Source organism: Sitophilus oryzae, unplaced genomic scaffold, assembly GCF_002938485.1.
Source record: "Sitophilus oryzae breed Bouriz unplaced genomic scaffold, Soryzae_2.0 scaffold_1496_pilon_pilon, whole genome shotgun sequence".
Lineage (NCBI taxonomy): Eukaryota > Metazoa > Arthropoda > Insecta > Coleoptera > Curculionidae > Sitophilus > Sitophilus oryzae.
The window spans coordinates 434,488-452,677 of record NW_022146165.1 but is presented as its reverse complement, the minus strand read 5'-3'; the positions used below and the strand labels follow the sequence as shown (position 1 = coordinate 452,677).

At 32.2% G+C, this 18,190-nt stretch overlaps 1 protein-coding gene across 7 annotated transcripts in view; it reads left to right on the top strand.

The window, feature by feature from the left end:
* LOC115877651 (mushroom body large-type Kenyon cell-specific protein 1) overlaps positions 1-18,190 on the top strand; it is a 117,156-nt gene that overhangs the window by 69,146 nt on the left and 29,820 nt on the right. For 5 of the 7 annotated variants that reach the window (XM_030893902.1, XM_030893903.1, XM_030893899.1 and 2 more), the window contains exon 4: positions 15,756-16,059. In XM_030893902.1, the coding sequence (XP_030749762.1) occupies positions 15,756-16,059 (304 nt within the window). The remainder of the gene's footprint in view (positions 1-15,755; positions 16,060-18,190) is intronic. The other 2 variants (XM_030893904.1, XM_030893901.1) reach the window with 1 other exon arrangement.

The window sequence follows — 18,190 nt, the reverse complement described above, 5'->3', positions numbered from 1 at the left end:
TCTCGAGTTCCATTAGGATCAGATAATCAATAAGGGGTCCAAAGCCTACTAGTTAAAACTGTCGAACTTTTAAAAATTCTGTATTTCGAAAGGGACTATATCAAAATATCCAATGTACTATATTTTTGGAAAGATAATTTTAAGTTCTTTTCATTTATTTAAAAATATACAGGATGTCCCAAATAAAATGTCAACTTTTCTGTTGATAACTCTTAAATTATTAATTTTTAAATTAAATTATTATTTTTAAAAAAATTATACTTAAACCATTAAATTCTACGTAAAAAGGCGCTTTGAAAATGTTTTTATAAAAATACAAAATTTTCCATGGCAAAAACGATGATATTTGATAAACACCCTGTAACTCATAAACGGTAACAGATATCGATATACGTTTTTCACGATCATGTTTTTGATAAAAATTGAGCTGCAGACCCCGATATTAGTTTTCGTCTATCTCCTATATATGTTTTTTCCAATTTTACTAGAATCGCCAAAAATGGCGGATGACGTAATTGGGAACCTGGCGTTAATTGTGTCACTGACCTTATGTTATACTAACCTAATTGCAACAGGTGTAAAAGATGCAATTAAGTATAAAACAATAAAACAATCATATTAGTCTAAATCCAACAATAATAAAGGATTTACTTGAGGTTGTTTAAACATTACTTGCTTGAATACATCGGTACAATACAATGCATTACTAAGCCAAAGTTTTTACATACATCACTTTTGGGTTTTCTTTTATCCAGTAGCATATAAAGAAACAATAAAATAATCACACGTTTTTGTTACGACCGAGTTAATCCCCGTGATTCATGAAAATTATCACACATGCCTCATTGTATTTCGTAGTCAAATTTCAGCAAAACCCAATAAATTTTTTTTTATATTTTCACAGAATCCAGGTAATCCCAAACTGTTTCCAAACTTATTATCGTCAGGGTCAATAGTATGCGGTGCATTGACATAGTCTTTATTTACACGAAAGCGCTTGGTTAACTTGTATATGTGTCTACGCAAAAATTATTTGTTTGTTTTTGACGGGAAGTGCGTGCGACATCTGTGTATTTTATCGGAAAACTGTCCATGTGTCTTTAGTGTTTTTACCGTGACGCCCTCGCAGGCGCAATTTGCAACACTTTAATGGTGTTAATCAACGAATAGCAAGAGACTGGCGGAGGAAGTCTGGCAATACGTTGGTAAATAAACAAATTTGTCATATGTTTCGTGATGTATATTAATTTTGAAAGAAAAAAATATAAATATTTATATTATTTACATTCTATTATATTTTTTATTTATATTTTTATATTTTTAATTGAGTTCAATTGTTATAAACTCACTGTTAATCAACTTTGAGACCAGTTTGACGGAACACATTTGAACTTATCATCATCGTCATTTTCAGCTTATTCAACCATTTCCAATTATGGTATAGCCGCCCTTATCTACTCTCTTTGTAGTTGGGCTCATTGTTGTTTTTTGTTGGAAATGCGGGCCCTTTCCTCCGTGCTAATTTCCTAATATCATGGAAATCTCGGTCTTCTTCTAAGTCTTTAATTCCTCGTGGGTAGCATGCTGTAATTTTTGTGGTCCATCTGTTGTCTGTTCTTCTTACCAGATGTCCTGCCCATTTGAGGGATTTGACTCTGTGGATGACATCTACTAACTGTGTCTTTTGTCGTATCTACTCTATTATTTTACGGTCTCTCTTGATTATTCCCAGCATATTTCGTTGCATTGAACGTTGTACGACCTGCAGTTTCCTTATGATGTCCGTTTTAAGTGTCCAGGTTTCGCATGCATAGGTCATGACTGGTAGTACACATCGGTCGAATATTTTCTTCTTTAGAAAGAGTGGCATTCTAGATTTGAATTTGATTGAGTTTCTACCATAAAAACTCCATGCTAACTTAATTATTCTGTTGATTTTTGGTAATAGAGATCCCGAGCTGTGTATTAGTTGCCCCAAATGTATATTCTTCTACTATTTCCAGTGTTCTGTTATTTATTATAATTTCTTTTCTTTCTACTAATTCCTTGTACAGGGTGGCCAGCTAAGAATTGACGCCGGCTGTATCTAAAATGTCCGCTAGGAGGCGTGATGGCCAATAAGAAAACAGTATTTTTCACGGGATATATTAAGAAAATAAATCATATTAGGCTGTCGCCTAGGTCTAAAGATTATAGTAGTAGGCTAGGAAACAAAAAGAGGTAAATTGGTTACGTCAAAATATCAAAACATATATTTTAATTTCATTTTAATGCCATTTAATTGTAATTTATCCATATTCGTTCTTGATTCGACTCCATAAATAAAAATTCAGGCATATTAAATCCTGTGACTTAGCTGGCCATGGAAATATGCCTCTCCAGCTTCTCTATCTACTAAACAAGAAGCCCCACACATTCATAGCAAAATAGCGGCACAACTGTACCAACTGATTTCATCATGATAGATCCTCTAGCAAAATTGGCAATTGCTCTCTTAGAAATTGTGGATAGTTCATTCCGTTCAGATGATTAAAAAAGTCAAATCATTCGCCCTCCTAGAATTCCTGCCCAAATAGTTACCGATCAACGGTCTTGGTGCTGAACTACTTGCATCAAGGGTAGATTTGGACCAGTAGTGCATATCGTTAAGATTCGCTCCTTCGTTCGGTGCTATATGAAAAGTGACCCAAACGACCATAAACTTTAAAATAAATAACACAAACAACACGAAAACAAGTGAAATCAAGGACGAACTTGGATTAATAACTAAATGACGTTACATGTAATAAAACCCTGGTTTTCGGCTATACGAAATTCGGCCGTTTTCTGTTAAAAGCAATATGGCGGCACAAAATTCCTAAAAATTTTAATAAAATCATTGATTGTCCGACTTTCGGACATTTTAATCTGAGAACTATCTACTTATTTATATTAACCAACCGTATAATTAACTAAGAAATTCGTAAAAATATATAGATCGACGATAATGTTACATAAACACGTTTAAAAATTTATGACGTATTTTTTTTAAGAAAACGTCCGATTCGCATGCATGAAAACTAGACTTAAACGTTTTGATATTTTGACGAAACTAATTTACCTCTTTTTGTTTCCTAGCCTACTACTATAATATATAACTTTAACTACTATAAACTATAACTTTTTTATTTCTTTAGATAAAACAACGAGATTTGGTATGTTAGTATATGACATAAATCTGGATTGATTGACATACTCAACTGTTTTCGGTCACTTCCGGTTTCACCGGCAGTGACTACAACTTTTGATTTTTAAATGGCACCCTCGGTATTTTTTTACTTTATTCAATAGAAAATGACACTCTGAATAGAATGACATATCATATGTCAACTTGTGACATTTTCGCATATGGTTTATTTGAAATTGTAACCTGCGGTTCATAACGACAATTTGACTCGAAATACCAAGTGTGTGGTATCAAATTATTCGTAAAAAAAATGCTTTTTCCAAATATCCTAATGAGCCACACTCGTTCCATTTGAAAAAATTGAGATACGATTAAAAATACGATTCGGGCATCTTTTAAGCGGCCAGGGCAAGACACTAAAAACATTAGACGATCAAATCTATTTTTCCAAGGCTCCTTGATTAAAAATTAGTGTTTTTAACACAGCCATGGCACTCTAGATTGAAATTTAAAATGCAATTTGTTTTTGAACGAATATGTCAAAAGTTGACATGTGATATGTCATTCGATTCAGAATGTGATTTTCTATCGAATAAAGTAAAAAAATACCGAGGATGCTATTTAAAAATCAAAAGTTGTAGTAATTTCCGGTGAAACAGGAAGTGGCCGAAAACAATTGAATACGTCAATCAATCCTAACTTCTGTCATATACTAACATACCAAATCTCGTTTTTTTATCTGAAAAAATAAAAAAAATTATAGGGGTGAGCCGCTTTTGCGACGCACCCTGTATAATCCTAAGCGGCAGTCCAACATGATTTATCTTCTTAATATCTCCGGTTAGAGAGAAGATAGAAAGTTGCAGTTTGCGCTAATATTTTGGAAATTTTGTCCTCTGTTGAACTGTGCAAAAAGAAACATAACCTGCTATGTAATTTTTTTATGCTAAAGTGCAATGAATAATCTGTTATGATGTCAAACAGCGCCCTCTAGCTACCACGAAAAAATCTGTGGAAACAAAACTTATACTGGAGATCATTAAGGAAGAAAAGTTCTTTTAAACGAGTCCTAGTTTGTTTAAATCGGCTAACCTAAACCAGAGTTATCCATATTTTAATAAAAGCAAGTTTAACCTTCTCCCACCACTTTATTTTATGAGATTATGAGAAGATACTCTATATGAAAAAAATTACAAATTTCTCAATGATTACAATAGTAATATTTAAAAAACCTGTTCTCCTGCATATTTTTGAGAAAAATACTGTTTCCTGATCCATACGTCCATTCTTAGTTGGCCACTTTAGAGACCCACTTTATTACTGGCTGTATTTAGTTCATTAATTTGTGCCTGTACTTCTTCAGGACTATTGGCAATTAGGACTATCTCATCAGCGAATCTTGGATAGTTAAGATATTCTCCATCTATTTTTAATCCTTGTTTTCCAGTCCAGTTGACGGAAGATTCCTTCTAATGTTGCTGTAAACAGTTTTGGGGATATCGCGTCTCCCTGTCGTACTCCTTTGCCAGTTGGGAACTCTGGGGTTGTTTTATATATCATTACTCTGGCTTTGGCTTCTTTGACTCGCCAATATATTATATTGGCGAGAGTTTCTATATAAGGCCTATCAATACCTTGTTTCGCTAGGGCTTCTGTTATTGTCTAAGGCGGCTACAGACGTTCATGCATACTTGACAAGTGTACTTGTGCAAGCGTACTTGTACAAGTTTTAAATTGATTCCACACAATGCAAGCGCACTTGAATAGTTTTAGTCTGGTTTTAGATGTAAAAATGGACGAAGAAGACGCGCTAGCTCTTGCGATGTTCGTTATTCTGCTTAAACAAAGAAAAAAAAACTTCTAAAGAGGAATATCTATTCTCATACTAGTATTTTAAACGAATTGAAGTTTTACCCTGCTGATTAGCATAATTATTTACGAATGAATGAAGAAACATATTTTAAACTGTTATCACTAGTTATCCCTTTTACTGAACAGAAATTGTTCTTAAACTGTTTTCCGAATCGCGGTTTACAGTTTTATTAATTTCTTGCAATTTTGTAATTAAAATTTTATATGCAGCCTCTCTTTTGTTTTTATTATGACAGTCCTTTGATTTTACTTGCCATGAACAAAGAGATTCTCTATAAATACTAATGAACTACACCAATATCTCGCGCATATTTTTTTAATGTTCACTAACCATTTTTATCTATATTCTGGTAACAAACAAATAAGAAACAAGCAATAATCCCATAATAAACCTACTAGAATCAACTTCAGGCTTGCGCAAGTTTGATACAAACGTTCATGCATACTTGCGAAAGTCACTGGGGCATGAAGAAAATTCGTACAAGTCTATGCCACTTGCACAAGTTGAAATACTTGTACAAGTTTGTTCCTACACACGTTCAAGATTCTTATACAAGTACGCTTGCACATGTACACTTGTCAAGTATGCATGAACGTCTGTAGCCGCCTTTGGATATGGCTAGAGTCGAAAGCCTTCTCAAAGTCTGTAAAGGCTATGGCTAGTGGGATTTCGTATTATTTTGTTCGGCTGATAGTTTCTTGACAGTTTCTGATTTGATTTGTTTGTTTCTGTTTTCTAATAGTTTTCTGATTTGAACTTATATTTAGAGTTAATATACCTATAATGCAAGAAAATTTTCATGCATTGATCCCTCTGTGAAAAGCACGAACTAATTACAATATATCAAATAGAATGTGTATTACTTTGTAAACAAACATATTCAGCTGATGCATTAAACAAAGAGAATACAGACGATACATGTAGACATCGTTTGTAATCGAGCCGAACAGAGATCGAGCGTGTGTGTGTGGCTTATTTTTAGGAAAACGCCAGATTAATTTTCGAAAATTAACCTTATCAAACTGTACTCTCGTTATACTAGGTTAGTAAACTCGTTATCTTCTCGGGTGTTATTTGAGCAATTTTTAACTGATAAGCGATTAGTGTTTGCTGTTTATTGTATGTATTATTATTGTTCTGATAATAACATTACAAATTTAGCCCAAAATAATATTTTGATTGTTACCAGACAGCTTGATTTGGTTGATTTACAGGAAGGGACTAAAAATGTTTGTATATCAGTGGCGCCTCGTTTTTTAAATATATTAATTAATAATATAATAACACGGAAACTAATATATACATTAAACTTTCTTCTTCATCATAAAAATCCAACATGCATTCAAGGAATTTGTTTTAGGTTGTTTTTAATATACCCTTAAAATCTTTGAATGTGAACCTTTAAATCATTATCTAATTCGGCGCTGAAATTTGCCAACTCTTTTGAATATGCCTCTATTTTCCCAAATTTTATTTTCAACATTACTACTTCTTACTCCAAGTGCCCTACAATACACATATCGATTTTATCCACTTGATTATTATACACAATAAGCCATAGATACAAGAAAATAACCATCTATTAAGATAGATATGAAACATAATTAATAGTAACATTTTGGGTGAAAGCGTCCCTCCGTGTCCAAACCATGTCCAAAATGTGTCCAAAAAAGCTACCCAAGTAGCATTTTTGGACACATTTTAAGTAATGTTCGTGTCTTTTTTTTTGACACAAAATGGAAACGGCATGCCACAAATAGGAAACATTTTCGAAACCTATATATTTTTTATTGCTTTATTACATGTGTTTCCAATGTGGTGGCACTAGCCGTTTCCTGAAACGTTTCGATGCGGAATCCAAACTTTTAGAGGAAATGTTTCGAAACATTTTCTGAAATTTTTGCCCTAAATGTTCCCGTTTTCAGCAGCCACTGTTTCTAAATGTGAAGATATAAAATACCAAACTAAAATAGTCTATGTGTGGATTTCAAAATGAAAACAACCATCAACAATGTCGACCTCCGCCATAATTTGTTTGCCTTAAGATCTTTGTTTTTAGGTTTCCTCGCACAAAAAATGTCTGGCAACAGCAAATTCATCGTTTAATTTAATTATGAACTTTCTTTTTTAATGCCCCTTCTATATATCATTATTATTTGTTGCTACAAAATATTTTTGTTTGAAATATAGATTTTTATTTTTATTTCTATAATTCTATCATGGTTTTGAAAATAAAAATATATAAATTAATATAAGTAAAACGCGTTCTTATGAGTTTAAAAGCTTAACAGCCGATAAAAACATGTATTAATAGCCAACATGGTGGAATTTTAATACATTATTTTATAAAATTGACATGGAGTCGGACACAAATCATCTACATTATATCATATTTGTTTCTAAAAAGAGAGAAACTCGTGTTTCGAAAATGAATCGACAATAAATGGAGACATTGTTTCCAAAATGTTTCGATTTAGCGCTATCTGTTTAGAAATTTCGAACTAGTCATCTGTCAATAACGCCAGTCAAAACTTCTATTCAAAATAATTAAAAAAAACATTTTAATTTACTCATTATAACACAATTAAAACATAAAAATATGTATTCCATTGTGGAAAAAAGAGAAAAAACCTTTGCTGGTAACATTTTCTTCGGTCTCCTGTTGGGTATGGGTATAGTGGCTATTATTACATTTAATTTATTCATGAAACAAATCATCTCTGTAATGCGTAAGGAAGTATTCGGAATTTTTACACTTTTAATGTGGCAATAATTGGATCAGCATCAAATTACGTAACTTTATATAATAATAATAAATAATAAGAAACAACGCTTTATTGTACAAAAAGCCAAAATAGCTTCATCGACAAAGCATTTACAAAACAAACAAAAGCACAAAAAAATATACAAATAATAAAAAATATCATACAATACAAATCAATTCAAAAAAATTAATTTACGTCATTAAAATTACAAATAAAACATACATGGACATTGCAGAACACAGGTGTATCAATAAAATTTTACAAAAGGAAAATTGTAAACGGATAAAATCATGTAAGAGTTATAAACTATTAAATACTAGACCTTTAACCAGTGTGAGATGATCAAAATTTTAAAATTCAAAATTTTTCATGATTAAACATCAACAAAAAAGTCGTTTACCGCATATTTGCCTCATTTTCAACGACCTCGTATCTCTTCTAATTTTCGATACACCAAACGTTTTTCGAATTTGGGACACCCTGTAAAATGAGCGAAGTCTACGCAAATTTAGCGATGCAGTTGGTATCACCTCGTTTTCTTAACACCTGCTAATGTCTGCGGCTGTAAATCCGACGTAAAGATATCTAATAAACTGCCATCATAAAATATCTACCGTTTAGCAAACAAACTTTTATGGCGACACTTAGTAGTCGCTTTGTAGGATAGCTATCAGTGACCGATTAAGTTGTGTACTAGACATTGCTCTTTAAAATCAAGGTCGAGAAAATATAATGCAGACTGCTCTAGAGCTCTATATACCGGGTGCGTCTCAAAAGTGGCTCACCCCTATAACTTTTCTATTTTTTTTTCAGATAAAAAAATCGAGATTTAGTATATTAATATATGGCATAAATTAGGATTGATTGACGTATTCAATTGTATTTTGTCACTTCCTGTTTCACCGGAAATGACTACAACTTTTGATTTTTAAATAGTACCCTTGGTGTTTTGTTGCTATATTTGATAGAAAATTATACTCTGAATAGAATGACATATCATATGTCACCTTCTGATATTTTTGAATATGGTTTATTTGAAATTGCAACGTTTGATTCATAACGACAATTTGATTCGAAATACCAAGTGCAAGTGTGTGGTACCAAATTATTCATAAAAAAATACTTTTGCCAAATATGCTAATGAGCCACCCTCGTTCCATTTGAAAAAATTGAGATATGATTAAAAATACGATTTGGGCATCTTTTAACCGGTCGGCCAGAACAAGACACGAATAACACTAGACGATCCAATCTATTTTTTCAAGGCTCTGTGATTAAAAATTAGTATTTTTAACACAGCCATAGCAAAGTTGACATGTGATATGTCATTCTATTCAGAATGTCATTTTCTATCAAATAAAGTAAAAAAATACTGACGGTGCCATTTAAAAAACAAAAGTTATTTCCGGTGAAACAGGAAATGGTCGAAAAGAATTGAATACGTCAATCAATCATACACTAACATACCAAATCTCGTTTTTTTATCTGATAAAATAAAAAAGTTATAGGGGGTGAGCCACTTTTGAGTCGCACCCGGTAAACTGACGGACAGGGCCGTATTAAGAAAATCTTTAAAACATAAGTAAATATCTGTTTGAGACACTTAAAAATTTTAAAAATTGTTAATTGCATATTACAGAGTGTGTCAGTAAGCGGCGCCTTTAAAATTTGAAAATCAATTGAACACAAAGTTTGCTTAAATAACAATGAGTCACACAGAGGCCGCTAGCTTTTTAATTATAACAGCCGGGCGGTCGGGGTTCAAAATTATTATACAGGGTGGTCCGAACTGTATTGCGGAAACTTCGGCAGCATATTCTGCAGATAAAAAAAAGTAAGAAAGTTCGTATAAATGTATGTTCTAAAATGCTTTGTTTTCAAAATATACAGGGTGCAGAAGTTTCAGTTTTATTTTGATTTTTTCTAAATAATTTCTGAATTTTTCTGCGAAAAAATGATGATAAAACAGTTTCTGTTGAACTTTTGACATAAACACATTTCAAATTTATGACTTCAGTCTAATAACTATTTAGTCAACGTGTTTAATTTATGTCAATGATGATAGATATAATAATATAATTAAAATATCTCGAGAACCATTACTCATAGCGATTTTTCCCAAGAGACCTTTTTTACGTAAAAAATGTCATAAATATACATTTTTTTACTCAGCAGTTTTATACAGGTACGGACAAAAAAATATTACTCTTCAAACCAGTTAAAAATATTTAGGTGGCGCCCTACAAGTAGGAGTCATATGGATATCGAGAATAGCACAAAACAAAACAACCAAAAACATAACCAAACCCAAACAGTAACCTGTTAATGTCGACATTAACCGGTCATCGGACTTTAACCGTAACATATACATTATACCCTATGGATTCCGAATAAAAGGTGTTGTAGAATGTTTAGAAGGGTTAATCACCGCTATCTTACAGATCTATTGTGCGTTCCTCTTTCTTGAGATATAACGAGTTATAACCCTTCATACAGTCTCAGGGATTTAACAAAAGCCAGTATCTGAGACGGTTCCACAGCTTCCAGGTTATACATGGAGTCTTCCAAGTTCTTGAGTTCCGCTTTAAGTTTTGTTTTGGTCAGAACGGTTCTGGTCAAATTAGTGGAGTGTTCGCTCCTTTTCTAGCTAGATCGTTTACATTTTTATTGCCTTCTATCCCTTGGTGAGCGGACACCCAGAGTAAGAGGACTTTATTTCTTTGCCCAATTTGTTCAGCTTCTCCAGGAAGTCCTTGACCAACTTCGAATTGGTGGTTACTGAGTTGATGGTTTTTAGTGATGCTTTTAGTGATGCTATCAGATAAGATGGCTATTTCCTATTTTCGATAGTATCTAGGATAAATTCATCTTCGCATCTTTCGATAGCGTAGATTTCCGCCTGAAGGATGCTGGGGTACGTGCTCATTGGTTCGGAGTATTTAGTTTTCGGTCCAAATACTCTATCCCTGTAACCCTGTATCCTGCCTTGGTTTTAGAAGCATCAGTATACCACGCTATGGTATGGTCTTTTACATGCTGAGCAAACGTTTTTCTCTTCCAATCCTTTTTATTGCTCAATGCTACAGTGAATTGTTTCTTAAAGTTGTAAATTCTTGGTATGTCATCCACTGGGAGTTGAAGGAATGGAATTTTCTTTTTGAGGGTGTTAATCAAGGCCCCTGACCTGAAAATTCTCCCAGTTTTGAATCCGTCAATGGCCATTCTAATCATTGTCGTATTGACATAGCTACCGACGACAATGTGCAGTGGTGTTAGATCTAGGCAGAGACAGGCGAAAAGGTTCATTGTAGAACATTCGCCAAAATTCACGGTAGACTTGATAAGCAAGGACAGATAGACATTCAAAGCTGTAGTAGGTCTACTAACAGGGCATTGTAAGCTAAACAGGCATCTAAAGCTGATGGGATTGACAGACGAAGCTATGTGTAGGTTCTGCCAATCTGAAGAAGAAACGTCAGAACACATTTTATGTCGGTGTGACAGCCTGGCAAATGTGCGGTTCCCGGTAATAGGCAATGATAGGCCATTGCCAAGGAGCTACATGGAGGGTTCAGTCTCCAAGTTGCTAAACTTTGTGAAAAGGATAGGACTGGAGAATGTAATCTAAGGATCAGAAGAGGACCACAATAGATCTAAGAAGGTCGCAGTGGATCAGGCCGAAAGCCACCTCTAAGAATCTAATCTAATCTAGATCTAGGATGACCTCTATTGCTGCTGTTGGGTATGTTTTCATAGCACCTGTGATGCAGATGCATGCCAGTCTCTGTACTTTACACAGGTTTTGCCATGCTGTACGTTGCTCTAGTTTTGTGTACCAAGCAACTGCTCCCTCATGGGTCACTATCATGATATACATCCAGCGCAAAATGTTCGAGGCGCAGCCCCATCTATTTCCCGCCAGTCTTCTGCACATCATGAGAGCCTTGTAGCTTTGCTGATAATGTTCTTAATATGCCTGTTCCAGAGAAGTTTACTGTCCAGAGTTATTACCAGATATTTGACTTCCTGTGATGGCAGTATTTCTTTTCCATCTAGATGGATTCTTTTCAAGTTTTTTCAGACTTCGTTTTCTGGCGAATGGCACTACCGCGGTTTTGTCTGTGTTGATGCTCAGTCTGTACTAACATAACTGATCTCGTTTTTTTATCTGAAAAAATAAAAAAAGTTATAGGGGTGAGCCACTTTTCAGCGGCACCCGGTATATTTAATAACAACCGCCGTACTTGAAAAATTTACCTCGTATTTATTTTAAGAAATATGTGAAACCGTCTAACGGCGGTTTTTCGTTAATTGTCCATACCGACGGTAATATAGCCAGAGTTTATTTTTTAAATGCAAATTTCTGCACATAATAGATAATTTAGGTTTTATAAATTCATATTTTCGTAAGTTCTTATAGAAAAGCTAAAATAATAATTATTATACAAGAAACAATCGAAAACGATAAGTATTTGCAATTATTCTGAACGAGGTTAGCCATTTGTGATCCAAAATACGAAAATAATCTACATGATCTTGTCCCACTTCGAGATTGTTTGCCTTTACGAGAAATATATTGGCATTAATTCCTAACCAGCAATTTCACGACTGGTAAGCGGTGATCTTGAAAAGATCCATCTATCTCTCTCTTTTGCAACAGTATAATAGGATATTTTGCAGGGAAAATGAATTACTATGTTTTACATGTCGCTAAGGCTCAATACATCTAGCGTGTTTTTGCATTATTAATAATTTAATTAGTAATAATGCTGTTTAATAATGTATAAAATAATATTTATAATGTGACAAAAATTATAGAAAATTTTAGAAATATTTTATTTACTGTAAAATATAGAAAATATAAAATAATTGACTAAGTAAGAAATAAAAAGTTACGGGTTTTTGAAGAAAATTATTACTTATTTCCAATTATTAAAAGAAATATTTCAATAAATTTCAATTGACAATACTGAACTAATGATGAATTTGTACCTGGGTACCAATATCCTCCAGTTGTGTGCTAAGGAAGTAAATTTTCATGCATATTGTTATCGATAGGTTTATATAGTTATATAGTTTTATAACATTTACACTTATTTTTCGATTTATTATCTTATATATCTGTTATAGAAATATTTTTATAGTTTTCTAGGACACATTTTTATAACTTTTACAGTTATTTTTTTATTTATTATATAGTTTCAATAAAACAATTTTTTTGATTTAAATCATTTGATTTAAATCATGCCAACCCTGTTTAGTTCATTTGCTAACTCAGAATTGGAATTATTAGAGTTAAGCAACTCGCATTTTCATTGGAGGACATCGACATATTTATTTCAAACCAATAATCAACCAGAATATTCGTATAATTTAACAACATTACTGTAAACCACTATAAATATAAATACGAATTGTTGGTTAGGTTTAAAAATTTTCTCTTCTTAAATAAATTTAAGAGTTAACATTAATAGACCTTTGCATAAAAGTGTGTATTTTGGGTGGTATTCCACAAAATTTACAAGCTATTTAGGAAACAGAAAATGTACAGATTACAGATATAAATTGAAAATAACCTGTGAAAAAACGGCATCAAAGACGGCTTGGGAGTGACAATCGATGATAATTTTCGCAAATTCAATCTCTAGACCTATAGTAAAACCATTTTTACTCAATAAAAATAAATTCCAACCTTCTTAAGGCCAACTGGTAGTAAAAGCCTTTAAAATATGAAGAAGAGTATGGGCTCAGTAAATGACGTCTAGGGCTTAACCTCACCAAAAATTTTTTCGATGGTATATATATAGAAAAAATTTCGATGGTATACAGGGTTGTTCACCACATACAACATGGAGTATTGTAGCTAAACGATTAGATTTTTGCAAATTGTAAGTTTTGGGTTCGTTGAAGAGATTAGAGCTACAATTTAAAAATATTTTTACAAGACACAGAAGGTCCCAAATAAATAAAAAATATGAAAGTTGTATTTTTTTAAATAGAATACCCTGTATATTATTACATTTTTAGTTTCTACAATTAAAATAAAAGTAAATTTGATTAAGGTTTACTGTATTTTAATCTTACCGTTTTTGCAATATTTAGGTTTTTGTCAAAGTAATAATCAAAGTAATGTCAAAGTAATAATTTGAATGCTTCATTGAAATATTATTATTCTAGGCGTATTTAAGTTTTTAAAACCAAATATTGTACTGAAGTATTCCTATTTACAAAATTTTGTGTTGCAATAATAAAAATTATAGTACCTTTAACAGAGTATCTAAAAATTTATTTTAAATATTACTAGCTTTGAACGGCAATAACTTGTTTAATTTAAATTGAACACCCTGTATATTTTAGGAGAATCAGATGCACAATTTAATTGTCTGTCAAATTGTATTTTGCCATTTTTTACCTATCTCTTCAAGTTTTCGTAGAAAATGCATTTTCTTTTCATTTAGAACTCATTTATAAATATACCAATGGAATATTGACATTTTAAATTATTTTTAAAGATATAACAATTTTTAAAGAGTATATTGTCAATGTAGAATGTAACTAATATTGTCAATATAGTTCGTTTATTTCATTAAAAAAAACTGTTTAAATATTTGTTAAAGAGTAGAACCAATTAATATGATTTCAGTATTCAAACTACATGAATTGACTGTTTGCGTTGAATAATAATAATTGCTCCAAATATTAAAAAACTGAATTTTATATATGTATTAGACAGTGTGGTAAAAAGTAACACCTTAAATATTTTATTTCATTTTTTGACTAATGTGAACAGAGACGTTTATTTTTATAACTTACTAGGTTGAAGCCTGGCGCATCCGCCACGACATCAAGAAAAAAAGTACTTTTTATTTTTAATTAAATGAAAAACAAAAAATCAGGCGACAGTTATTAGAAGAGCCAATTAGCTATCTTTTAGTAACAAAAGCAATTTTCTAGAGCAAATCGTTACTTCAGTAGAGACGACACAGTATGTAGATTATTATATTGATTTCTGATTTAAATCCACATTTATTTAGAATAATTTATTAACTAACACAATAAAGAATGTAATTAATTAATATTTGGGCGGAAATAATGGTGGCATATTTAATTAATATTATATTCTTTTATAAAGATTTAAATAGTTTTCTTTTTGTGTACAAATGGGCCAGTAATGTTATCGTTTTTAGCACCTGTACATTTTGTACATTCGTTGGTTTAAAAACAATCTAAAACGTCAATATTCCATGGGTATATTGATAACTGAGGTCTAAATTATAAGAAAATGCATTTTTTACGAAAACTTGAAGGGGTAGGTAAAAAATGGTATAATTCAGTTTGATACACAATTAAATTGTGCATCTGGTTCTCTTAAAATATACAGGGTGTTCCATTTAAATTAAACAAGTTATTACCGTTTAAAGCTAGAAATTATTTAAAATAAATTTTTAGACACTCTGTATGAGGTAGTATTATTTTTATTATTACAACACAATAACTGATCAATAAATAAACTTCAGTAAATATTTAGTATTAAAAACTTTGATACCCTTGAAGAAATGAAGCCTTAAAATTTTTAATGCAATTTCACAAAATTAAAAATATTTCAAAAACGGTAAGATCTCGCGTAAGGTTTAAGTGTGATAAATCTCAATGAAATTTACCTTTATTTTAATCGTAGAAACTAAAAATGTAATAATATACAAGGTGTTCCATTTAAAAAAATATATCTTTGATATTTTTTATTTATTTGGGACACTCTGTATCTTGTAAAAATATTTAGCTCTAATAGTCCTAACCCAAAACTTACAATTTGTAAAAATGTAATCGTTTAGCTACAATAACTCCGTGTCCTATGTGATGAACAACCCTGTAGAATTTTAAACTTATATGTCAAAATATATCTCATTACCTACTTTGAACAAAAAGGACTCACTCCATTCCGTAAATTTAGTTCTGATTTCAGAGCCAAGCCCCGAATATCAACCGTGGCGGGCCGTCGCACCTACACGGAAGACGAACTGCAGGCCGCCCTCAGGGACATCCAATCAGGCAAACTGGGCACGAGAAGGGCGGCGGTCATTTACGGCATCCCCCGGTCCACCTTGAGGAACAAAGTGTACAAACTGGCCCTGGAACGGGAACGGGAGTCCCATCTGTCCACGACGCCGCTGAAACTGGACGAGGACGAGACGATGGACGACGACAAGGAATTGTCGGGTGCCGAAGAAGAAAAGGAGGTGGAAAAGGCCTTGCAGGTATAGTTATTTTTATTTTGTATGATATCTGGATCGACTTAATTGTTTGCACACTATACTTTCGAATAGTACAGGGTGGGCCAAATTGGACTCTTTTAAGGAAAAAAAAAATCTTTTCTTTACTCTTTATAATCTTCGCTTTAAGGAACATGTCTCTCAATGTACCTATCAAAAGATCTTACATCTCTTTAAAAATGTTATATCCGCATCGAAAGTTACTTTCGGAAATTTTAAAGATAAAGTTAGCTGAAGTACTTGTCTTATCCCATTTCAACTACTGTGATGTTATATATGGACCATGTCTGGAAAAAATTGACATTAACAGAATAGCTTCAAAAAAGCTGCCTACGTTTTATTTATGGTATAAGAAAATATGATCCCATTTCGCATAAGTTAAAAGAAGCTAAGTGGTTGAATATGGAAAACAGACGTAAGATGCATTTATTGGTTTTATTTCATGAAGTTATTTCTAAGAAGTGTCCTCCATATTTGGTGAATAAAATAAAATTCAGAACAGATGTGCACAACTTAAACCTTAGATTTAAGGGACTTATTACTCCACCACCTCACAAAACAGCATTGTTCACTAGATGTTTCTCATTTAATATTTCGAAGCTCTACATCTGTTTACCAGGAGAAATGATAAACCTTCAGAGTGCTGCATTTAAAAATAAACTTAAAAACATTTTCTGTATAGTTCTCTTTCCTTTTAGTTTTTTATTTACCTCAGAATTATTTTAGTATAAAATAATTTTCTTTGTGCTTATTTCTTTGAATTTCATACTAAATTTTCTTAGTCATAGGATTACTATATAATTTACTTATATTTGTAGATAAGTTACGGTAAAATAATTTAGCTACATAACACACATTTATACTAGCTGATATCGTGATCTGACAGGAACTGAATTTAAACCAATTTTAATTGTCTTCAGTTTCATTTTTGCATGTTTTTTTTTAATTATTATTATTTATTTGTAAATTACATTTGTTGTAAATGATATTCATGCAAAATAAAGTATTATTATTATTATTAAAGGGCAACACCCTTTTCTGCAGGGTTGGCAAAAAAACACCTTTTTTAATTTTGACCAGAGCACTTGGCAAAACTAGTTTTAACCGTTATAACCAGTGGTCAAAACCATTACGTATTTCAAATGAAAGTACGATTATAAATACGATTTTTCAGCCAGGACAAGACACGAAAAACAGACTATCAATTCTATTTTTCCAAGGCTCCTTGATGAAAAATTAGTGTTTTTAACACAGCCAAAGCACTCTAGATTGAAATTTAAAATACGATTTCTTTTTAAGCAAAAATGTCAAAAGTTGACATGATATGTCATTCTATTCAGAGTGTCATTTTTTATCGAATAAAGTAGAATTTTTTTTACCAAGGGTACCATTTAAAAATCAAAAGTTGTAGTCATTTTCAGTGAAACAGGACGTGACCAAAAACAATTAAATACGGCAATCAATGCTAACTTGACTAACTGACATACCGAATCTCGTTTTCTTTATCTTAAAAAATAAAAAAGTTATATAGGGGTCAGCCACTTTTGAGACGCACCCGGTATAGGTATTTATATACAGGGTGTCATTGAAATGGTGTAAAAAAAATCGGGGGGTGATAGTACTCCTAAAAATAGTAAAAAAAGTACCGATAAGTATAGGACGGAAAATGCATATTAAGGGAGTTAGGGGCACTGAAAGGGTGAATTGTAGGCTTAAAAAACAAGATAAAATTTCGAAAAAAAATTCTCTGCCATAAATTTTGACCCTAAATCAAATGGTGAGCGGAAAGGGTAGTAGGTAAGTTTGTAAGGGTAGGGGGTTGTTTCGTGAATAACTTTTAGAGGTTATTTTTTTTTGCAACGTGGGTTCATTTTTTGAAAACTACATACTTTTTCCTACAAAAAAGATACTCTTGTTGCACATCGCCTAGAGCGATGGTTTTCAAGAAAATTGAAGACAAAGAGTTCGCTCTGATGGGTTGTGTTGGTAACTGGTTAATCAACATAAACTTATGAAAGTTCTGGCGGTTCAAAAAGTAACCAAGTAGTTATCAAATAATTAATTGAAAAATAAAAATTTCATGATTTCTAAAACATCTTATTGCTTTAAAAACGAA